Source organism: Quercus robur, chromosome 10, assembly GCF_932294415.1.
Source record: "Quercus robur chromosome 10, dhQueRobu3.1, whole genome shotgun sequence".
Lineage (NCBI taxonomy): Eukaryota > Viridiplantae > Streptophyta > Magnoliopsida > Fagales > Fagaceae > Quercus > Quercus robur.
This window is the reverse complement of record NC_065543.1, coordinates 46,240,590-46,250,417: the sequence shown is the minus strand read 5'-3', so window position 1 is coordinate 46,250,417 and position 9,828 is coordinate 46,240,590. Positions and strand designations below refer to the sequence as shown.

The 9,828-nt window shown below is 39.7% G+C and overlaps 1 protein-coding gene across 2 annotated transcripts; it reads left to right on the top strand.

The window, feature by feature from the left end:
- Nucleotides 1–236: 236 nt before the first annotated feature.
- LOC126702059 (E3 ubiquitin-protein ligase BOI-like) lies at nucleotides 237–3,934 on the top strand. 2 transcript variants are annotated; one of them, XM_050400670.1, is made up of 4 exons: nucleotides 237–645; nucleotides 1,431–1,540; nucleotides 2,671–3,056; nucleotides 3,284–3,934. In XM_050400670.1, exons 2-4 carry the CDS (start codon nucleotides 1,435–1,437, stop codon nucleotides 3,815–3,817), a joined length of 1,026 nt encoding a protein of 341 aa, XP_050256627.1. In that variant the 5' UTR covers nucleotides 237–645; nucleotides 1,431–1,434; the 3' UTR covers nucleotides 3,818–3,934. The 2 variants fall into 2 exon arrangements, with proteins under 2 accessions (XP_050256627.1, XP_050256628.1); XM_050400671.1 differs by having other exon boundaries at nucleotides 240–645; nucleotides 2,692–3,056.
- The last annotated feature ends 5,894 nt before the right edge of the window (nucleotides 3,935–9,828 follow it).

Sequence of the window (9,828 nt, the reverse complement as noted above, 5' to 3'; positions counted from 1 at the left end):
ACGCTCATTCTAAACTCAAAATATCGTTTTCTAATAGTTTATACAAATACACATTACACACAAATATAAAATTAAAAAGGGCAAATTCCAACACACACTAATAAGTTTCTCAAACTATTTCACCTCCCATTTTAGCCAAAAATTAATATGGGGCACGTTATACGCCAGACATAGGCCCAACAAAACAAGAGGTCCACAACAAAAGAAGGATACCAAAGTAAATTTAGGCACACTGAGCCGACGCATCAGTAACCAGAGAAATTAAGAAATGAAAAAAATTACTGGTGGGAAAACGAAAAGAAAAAAAAGCTGATGAAGGCGATGAAGATTACAACACCAACAACAACAACAACACCAATACCAACACCAACACCAACACCAACACCAACAATTTCTCTTCGTACAAATGGAATCATCGGTTTTCTTAACCTTAACCACTCACCCCAATACAATCATCTTTTTCCACGAACCATTGTCCCTCCCAATACCATTAATTATTATTGCTACTATTATGCTTCACTTTCTCCTTCTCCTCTCTTAGCAAATATTCTCTCTCCTTTTCTCTCTCTCTTTCTCTCTCTCTATCTCTCACCCTCTAATTCTCACCACTCAGATCCGCCTTTGCCTCCATTTAAAGTTTTTTAGGTACTGATTCTGCAAACAATCGAAAAAGAAACTGATTTAAAAAAAAAAAAAAAAAACTTATTTTTAGTCGTTTTTCCATTTCTTCTTTGATATTGCTGATCTGGGTATTGCTTCTTTTTTTGTTTTGGATGCTATGATGGGATAAAGATTGGAACTTTTTCTTTTTTTGATGGTTACCCAGAAATGTATGGATGATTGTTGTTGTTATGCTCAAGTTGGAAATTTTATTTTGTTTTTATATTAATGGGGGTGGAATCGATGACTTGTTCTGATGTCATGGGGTTGTTGAATCGAAATAGAGGCTTGCTATGGGTTTTGAGTTGTTGATATGTTAGGTTTTGAATTTGATTTTCATTTACATACGCTGTGGCTGATGTGAATGGTGTGGATATGAGGAAATTTGGAAAACTTCCTTGAAATGAGTTTTAAGGGGTTGTCTGTCACTCATAATGAATGGTTGAACATTTCAATTTGAAGTTCTTGTCCCTTTGTGCTAGTATCTCTCTGTAACAAAATGCAGCATAGTGTATCTAGTTATTGGTGATGCTGTTTGTGATATTCTAAAAGGTTCTGTATTGATTTTTTTTAAGTGGGTGCTCTTCAATTTGCTTGATCATCCGATTCCCCTCATAACTATTGATATTTTGAGGTGCTTCATTGTGCATGATTTGTATTTTTTAGGTGATTCTTGAGCTTAGGTGCTTAATCATTGTTACCCATCATAATTAGTTTGGTAAGTTTGGTTAGTTTATGGAATGATAGTTGCCTGCCTTGGTTTCTTATAGGAATATGTTTGGAGGAGATAGTAGCAATCCTGTGTTTTCCACGTTCATTGAGGAAGGTCGGTTTCAATATGATACCAGTGGATTGCCTCAGCTGCAATTATTTGGAGATTGTGAGTTTTTCCTAAGAATTTATTACTCATTTATGCTATTTGATTTTCTTCTAGTTACAGATTTAAATTTTCTAATTCTGTTGTTTTGTTGTCCTAAAATGTTATTTTGATATTGATGTAGCTTTTGTACATGGTTCTACTCTTATTGTCTGGTCCTGTTATTGCTTCTGGACGGTTGTTATGTGCTTGGTCTCTCTATATTTTACAACTTTGATCAATTAGGATTTTGGACTAGGTTTCTCATTCAGTTTGTGCATTTAAGACTTTATTATTGCGTAAATTAAGGATGATGTCTTTGTTGCCTGTGCCATAATTTGAACAAATAATTTGATTGTTTTAACTTAATACATGTTTGTAAGTCCAGGTAATTTCAATATATAAGCGGATTAGAGTTACTTAACAGATAACGATGAGAGGAGAAAATGGCCTATATATGCTTAAGGAATATGCATTTTCTTAACTCTTCCATTTTTGTATGAGTAGTTGGAGCTGGCATCATATGTTTTTGTGTACATATTATTGAAGATCAATTATCAGAAATGTGCAAGTAATTATGATTGAATGATGACTGGTTATTGGTAAATAAGCCAGTGTAGTTAGATTAATTTTTCTAGTGTTTTCAATGGGTCACCATATACTTATGTTTAGATGTGGGATGTAATGCTACAGCGCTGCTAGCCCACAAGTTTGAATTCTATGCAACATTTGTAAAACATAACCACAAACGACAATGGTCATTAAGCACCTGAACTTTGAGCATTTTACATCAGGATTAATAATTTTGACATTGTCCTGGACAGAAGAAAACATAACATATTCTTCATGTATCACCTCTTGTGACCCTGCCTCTTTGTCCCTTTCCAGTTTGTCCCATTACAGCAATCTTTATCCTCTACCGTTTCTTGTGAGTTGTGACTTATCTTGTCAATACAATACCTCTTTTTTCCCCCACTTTCTTTCTTTATGTTATTAGATGTGATGTGTTATTTATTTTTTGATATACTTACATCTAAATTTAATTTTCTTTCTGTTGCTCTCATTGTTTATGTTGATTTTATATGGTTATAACTTTGTGGCATTTTTCTTTTTCATTTAAAAATATTTTCAGTGTCTTTTGTTTAATCTATAAGGTAACTTTGCAACATGTACAGTCCCAGTTGGATGCAATGTTGGTCCTTTAAACTACATTGGAAATGACCAAACAACTCCTATGGAGCAGCCAATCAAAAGAGCCAGGGAAGCAGAATCTATTTCCAGACAGCAGCAAAAACGTCTTTTATCTCTAAATAATAACTTCTCTCAAGATAAAGCTGGTCATTCTGGAAGCATTCTGAATCCTAATCCTGTATCAACTGGGTTGAAACTTTCATATGAGGAGGATGAACACAATTCTTCTGTTACTTCTGCAAGTGAAAGTATGACAGGTGTCCTTCCCGCTATTTTATCCCTCGGCGATAATCTGAAGATAGAGATTGATCGGCAGAAAGAAGAATTTGATCGTTATATTAGACTTCAGGTAATAATCTAATTCCACAAACTAGCTTATGGTGTTGTTGTGTCAACATCTAACATCTTAACAATACCTGCAATTCTTTTTATGGTGAAAGAATCAGAAATAAAATTTTGATCCTTTTTATCACCACTTAGGAGGTTGACACTTAGACATTAGTTTGCAATAGATTTCTTGCTTCTTGTTTTACGATACCCTCTACAACCAATTCTTCATTGGTGTGTTTCAAACAGGAAGAAAACATACTCAAGGGTGTGAGGGAACTGAGGCAAAGACAAACAGTTTCTTTCCTGAGTGCCATAGAAAAGGGAGTTGATAGGAAGTTACGTGAAAAAGAGCTTGAAATAGAGAATATGAACCGCAAGAACAAGGAACTAATGGAGAGAATAAAGCAGGTCGCCATGGAAGTTCAGTCTTGGCACTATAGAGCAAAGTACAATGAGTCTGTAGTCAATGCCTTGAAAAGCAATTTGCAGCAAGTCATGTCTCAGGGTGCTATGCATGGGAAGGAAGGATGTGGGGATAGCGAGGTAGATGATGCAGTCTCTGGGACTAACGTGGATCACCTACGCATTGTAGGTGGGTCTGGAAATTTGGTCTTTACGGAGAAACAGTTGAATTGCAGGGCTTGTAAAGTTAAGGAAGTCTGTGTCTTGTTGTTACCTTGTAGGCATCTGTGTCTCTGTAAGGATTGTGAAGGGTTTATTGATGTATGTCCTGTGTGCCGGGTAATGAAGACTGCAAGTGTTCAAGTATATATGTCTTAAAAAAGTGTAATGGTATCAAGGCATATTTCTAGGCACTTGTATTCCTCGTTACCCCTTTACTGCAATCAATTTAATTTATTAATGTTATCATGGTCACTGGATTTATGGGTTGTTAAATGGAGGTAGTGCTTAAGTTACAGAGTTTTTAAGAAAAATTATAATGGCTCAAGTATCATTAATTTAATTAGTTTAGAAATCTCTGGAAAGGATTTTAAGCATCATCCATGTATAATAATAGTGGGAATTGTGTTTTCTTTTTTGTTGGCTTTTCTAAACAAAGTTAATTTGGTTTCTACTTTCTCATGCCATTTAAAATTGGGTATGTTCTAGAATTTGAGATTACTGGGTTAGTTTTTAAAAACTGAAAGGTTTAAACTAGTGGAAAATGATATGCAAGAAAGGTTGTTCAATTTGTATAGATTTATGTAATAAAAATTGTGGTGACTGTCACTCCAAAAGGCCTAAAACGGACTTTAGAATGTACAAGGTTTCTTTCCAAACCCTTTTATATATTCTAATCTCTCTCTCTCTCTCTCTCTCTCTCTCTCTCTCTCTCTCTCTCTCTCTCTCTCTCTCTCTCTATATATATATATATATATATATATAAAACCGAAACCTCTGAAGCTTCCACAATTTTCCATGTCAGCACAATATTAAAAAAAAAAAAAAAAAAAAAAAAAACCGATTTTCCATGTCAGCACCTAAACCTAAGGGAAAACTAAACCTGAACCTAAACGTAAGTGTTATTTAAACCTAAACCTGAACTTAAGGACTAAGGCAACGTAGAAAGCAAATATCAGTGTGAGGGAAAAACTCCTTCAATTCGACATGGCCTTTTCTCCATTCATGGAGATGGGGTTGGCCTCTCTTTACAAAGATATTGATTTTTGTGATTATGTGAAAAGAACTTTGGGTGTTCTAATTTCTAAATAAGTTTGAAATTTTTTATATTTTGTTTGTTTTGCTTATATTTCGTAAACACTGCTTGCCAAAATCTGTTTTGTATTTTTCAATGACTTCTTTGGATTGCCTTTTCAATAGTTCTATTGAGGGGACTCATAATCTCAATGATTTTCTATAGATTATGCTATTTTACCATGTTTTATTTTCTTTTGTAGCATGCAGCTTATCCAAATTTGGACAATTCCACCTTTCCTTGGTATCCATGATGGTCATGGAGGTTAGCATATGACTTTTATTTATTTTTCCATATTTTCCTCCCATATCATTGCAAATTTCTTCCAATTAAAATTTCTTTTCAAATTGAAATTTTTGTCCTTTTTTTGCTGGTGTTGGCATATTTTTCAGAATTAATACATTCTTTTGAGCGATATTTAGATTTGCTTATGATTCTTAATTCATTTGCTTAGGAATCTAGATTCATGAGGTCTTGGTTGGCTATGTTGAAACACTAATATTGTTTGGATTCAATAATATAGTTAGGAAAATTTGAGAAAATAAATTCATAAAGTGCCGAATTGTAGGAAGAGTAGTAGCATTCACAAAAGGAACTTGACACTTCAAAAAAAAAAAAAAAATTATGGGAACACCACCAATTAATTTAATTCACAAATTTCACTCTTTCAACCTTATTCTTATTTTTTTTAGAATAACCTTATACTTATTGAAAGCTAATGTAATATATGATATTTAAAATAATTGTTACATATCAAATATACTCATATTCTTACAAAAATATATGTATAAGCTATTTCTATTAATTAAGGTTTCTTATTCGTATATAAACTAATACTATAATGCGTATGATACATATAAATACAATTGTTACAATATAGGGCTTGAGGAAGAGAATTAGACATATTATTCAAGGTTTCCCAACTTTAATTCCAACAATTAGGCATGACTTTCCAATAGGTATATATATTCTCCTTGCAAAAATTTTATTACATATTCTCAAGTTTGGTGGAAACTAGAAAATATGCATATGTAGATGTGGCTCATGTTTTTTTTTTTTTTTTTTTTTTTTTTTTTTTTTTTATTTTTTAAATTTTGAAAATATGTCATGTCTTTCCTTATATTGTGAATGTAATTTTTGCAAAGCTATAAGGACTATTCTTTTGAAGGTAACCCATTTTTCTCTTATACTTATCAATTGTGTGTGTGTATATATATTATTATTCTTTTTGGTTTCAATAATTTCTAAGCTTAAAATCTTCTGAATCTTTAAATTTTTTGGCCTTTCAAAAGTTTAAACTTTTAAATTTTTGGATTATTTTTTGCAATGTCTAAAACTATTTGGCAGATTTCAACAACTATAGAGTATAGCCATGTAATTTTTTTTTTAGGGTAGCCCATCTTTCTTTTATATATTTCTATTGTATGATTATATATATATATATATATATATATATTTGTTTTGTTTCATTAATTTCTAACTCTAGATCCTCTGATTTTTTTTTTTTTTTTTTTTAACTCATTGTAACTGTAAGAACCAAGTACAAGAGTTCTGGGCCTTAGATTCCTTGGGCTCACAATTTATTTGTAGTGGGTTTAAGGATTTCCTACAATGGGTCGTTCTCGGCAGAGAGACTCAAAGTAACACTCAGTTGAAATGCTTTCTCGTTGACTATTCTCTCTCAATTTTTCTGAACCCCCTCTTCTCCCAACTTTCTTCTATTTATAGTCAAGGTTAGTGGGGAGATCATGATTACAATCACCGTTAGTGCTACTAAAGGTCCAGTATTATCTGGTTAAAGTGGTCGTTTAGGTGGAAGGGCGGTGCAGCATTTATGATCTTGGAACTTGTTTCCTTTTGCACCGATTATGTTCGGCAACTCACGTTCCCGTTCATATCATGTCCTTCCCGGATATGACTCATGCGCTCTTCCGGGAAGGATCAACCGGTCAACTCTGGGAACTTTGTGCTCAAAACCTGTTTTTACTTTAAGGCAGTTTCAAGAAGGGTCCGGGCCCAAGGACAGTACGGGCTTTGGAAGCTCAGCGCCGGGCCTGCATCCAGGGCCGGTATGGGCTTGGGCCCGGGGCCTAGATGGGTCTGGGCCCAAGGGCAGTATGGACTTTGGAAGCTCGGTGCCGTACAATAGCCCCCCCTTGATTCATACTCGGTTGCCGAGGAGAATCAAGGTGCTGCTTAGGGCCTTTTGATCCCAGGAGTCTTCTAGCCTGGGACTTCTAGCTGTCACTTCTCATTAAAATTCATCTCAAAAGACGCGCCGTTTCGCGGCGCCAGGCTCAGTCGTCATTATTGCCTGACGGTTCGTAAACCGAAGCGGCGCGCACATCAGTTACGCTTGGCATTCGTTGGGTCGCTCGTAGGCTGTGCCCATTTATTGCTTGATTAATCGTTTCCCCTTCCCCCATTTCTTTTGGCTCTATAAATAGTCCTTCTCCACACATCATTCCATTTTTCCTTCGCCTCTGATCTTTAGCGTCTACTCTCTGCCGACCATAGTTCTGTGTGCTTGCTTGCTCAGCGTTCTTTTCCTCCTTAGAACCCAAAGTAAGTCTTCCTTCCCCTTCCTGTTCCTTCAGCTTTGTTTCTTTGAGTTCATTCTTATAGTTTTAGGCTTTGTAGATGGGTTATTCTTACCTCCTAGATACCCCGGCTGCGTTGGCCACCTTTAGGAGTAAATTTAGCATTCCCAGTGACGTGGACGTGGCCTACTGTCACGAGAGTGATATGGAACTCCACCGAGGGCAGGGTACAGCCTTCTTTCCTTTGATGTCCATCTTAGAAGGTGGGGTTAGGTTCCCGGTAGATCCCCTCCTGATAAACACACTCACCTACTATGGGCTGTGCCCCGACCAGCTTCCCCCCAATTTTTACCGGGTAGTTAGTTGTGTCAGCCAATTGAACCGAACCTTTAACTTACAATTAGACCAACATGATATTAACCAAATGTACAGCCTCTGTGGGAGCAAGTCCACAAATTATTATTTAAAGACGAGGGATGCTCGGGTACGGCTGATATCGTGCCTACCCGATTCGAACAGGAACTCCGTCGGGGAGTTCGTCAGGGTGCGCGGCAATTGGTTTGCCGGGGAGATCCCTTGCCCCCTCACACGGCGTGAAGTGGGTTCGTACCCTCCCCTTCTTATAGTTGTTTGAGTAAAAGAAAATTTTTATTTGTTAAAAGCTAATGCGTTATCTGTTCTTTTGCAGACAGCAAAGTTTTTGTTCAGGACCTCAGAGCCGTCCACGTCAGGGACCTAAACTTCGTCCTCCGTTCCGAGATCTTTGTGCATCGGGACGGGCAACTCCGGGCCTCACACCTGATCCTCGGCGTGGAACCGGTTTACTCTACCTGACAGCCTTTCAAGCAGGCGTTGATAGTTGACAGCCCCCTGCTATCGTACATAGACGTCCGGTACGTGAATTTCTTGTCGCCGAAGCTTACAACCGGGGAAGCGAGGGAATTTGGCCGGCGGTTCACTGCCGCGGACGAACTAGTTCCCCAGCGAGACGATTCCGCGGAACAGGTATCTCGGCGCCTTAGAGAGAGAGCTCACGAAGCCATACAACAAGGGGACCAAGCCCAAGAGCAGCCCCATCCCGAGGATCCACCCGCCGAGCACCAACAGCAAGTGACAGATGCGGCTAACCTGCTAGCTAAAGCGATCCAGCCCGGTGTAAGAATGGTGGCAAGGAGAGCAATGACCCTTGACAGGTTCGTGCCTGGTGCCCGGCCGACCAACCAGCCCCCGCCTACTCAGGGTCGGGGTCCAGTTTCTCAACCTCCTCCCCCCTCGCAGTCCGGACGTGCCCGGAAGAAACAGAAAGTAACCGAGCAACATTCCACGGGTCCGGGGGACTCCGTAGTTCAGACTCCTCCCCGTCCAACTGGCGGAATCGTTATCCGCGAGCCGCCAACCGAAGCTGGCACGAGGGGCGCGTCCTCCTCCCAAGTGGCTCCAGCGTGGGAGCCTAAGTTCCTTTTGGACGGCAAGCCATTGCCCTCAACCGCCTCCATTCGGATGTGGGATAAGGGCGAGGGCGGTCGCATCGCCCAGACTTTGGCTGGAGCTCTCCAACTCCCCGAAGACGTGCATGCTTTCGAGGATGGGTCCGAGGAGTCTGTGGGGCGCCAGTTAGAGTGGCACGCCATTGCGGTAATCCTTTTATCTCTTTACTTTCGTATATATACAGATTTCCCTGGGTTCCTTTGTTAACCCCCGTGCTTGCTAGGCCGCTCAACTGGCTCATATCGTGGCTGCCCGGGCACGGGAGCTTGATGAGGAGAATGAGCGCGAGGCAGCAATAAAAACCGCTAAGGAAAAGGCAAAAATTGCTGAGTCTGCCGAGAAGAAGGCTGCTGCCGCGGAGAAGTTCCGAGCATCGGCTGAAAAAAGGTGTACCGAGCTCCTAGCCCGGCAAAATGAGACGGAACTTAAGCTAGCCGAAGCCCTCAGCCTCAACACTTCTCATGCTGAAGAGATAGCCGATCTCAGGGCCGGCTTGGCGGCCGCGGAGCAGAAGTGGTATGACGTCGGTTTCGCCGATGCCGAGAACTCCGCAGAGCCGGTGGTGACTGGGGCTCGGCGTATGGGTTTCGAGGCCGGGTGGTTTGCTGCTCTTCAGGCAATGGGAGTTCCTGAGGACTCACCGCTGAGGGACCCCAGCCATATTCCATTTTCGAACCCTGTACCTGCCGGCCAGGACGCCCCGGCTGCTCTTGATGAGGAGGAGACGGCCAGTATGAGGGAGTTGGTTGAACAAATCGACTCCCATGCTGAGCCCGAGGAACTGGAGGCCACGAGCATACCTACTGTGCAGGAACTTCTTGACGAGGCCTAGCCTTTCTCCCTGATCGTCCAGCAGGAAGTGCCACCACCGACTCAACCCCCTAGTTGACTTGATTTTCTTTTTATTTCATTTTTATTTGCCTATGTCACCGGGATGTGGTGATTGAACCGTTGCTCTATTTTTTTTTTTGGTTTTATTTGCCCATGTCACCGGGATGTGGTGATTGAACAATTGCTTTTACTTGTTTAATTGGTAGTCTGTTTCCTTTTCCTGTTTCAATTCGTTG

Coding starts and splice junctions, on each gene's coding strand:
- LOC126702059 (XM_050400670.1), top strand. CDS start 1,435: ATGTTTGGAGGAGATAGTAGCAATCCTGTGTTTTCCACGTTCATTGAG. Junction 1,541..2,670: donor GCTGCAATTATTTGGAGATT/GTGAGTTTTTCC, acceptor TTAATCTATAAG/GTAACTTTGCAACATGTACA. Junction 3,057..3,283: donor ATCGTTATATTAGACTTCAG/GTAATAATCTAA, acceptor TGTTTCAAACAG/GAAGAAAACATACTCAAGGG.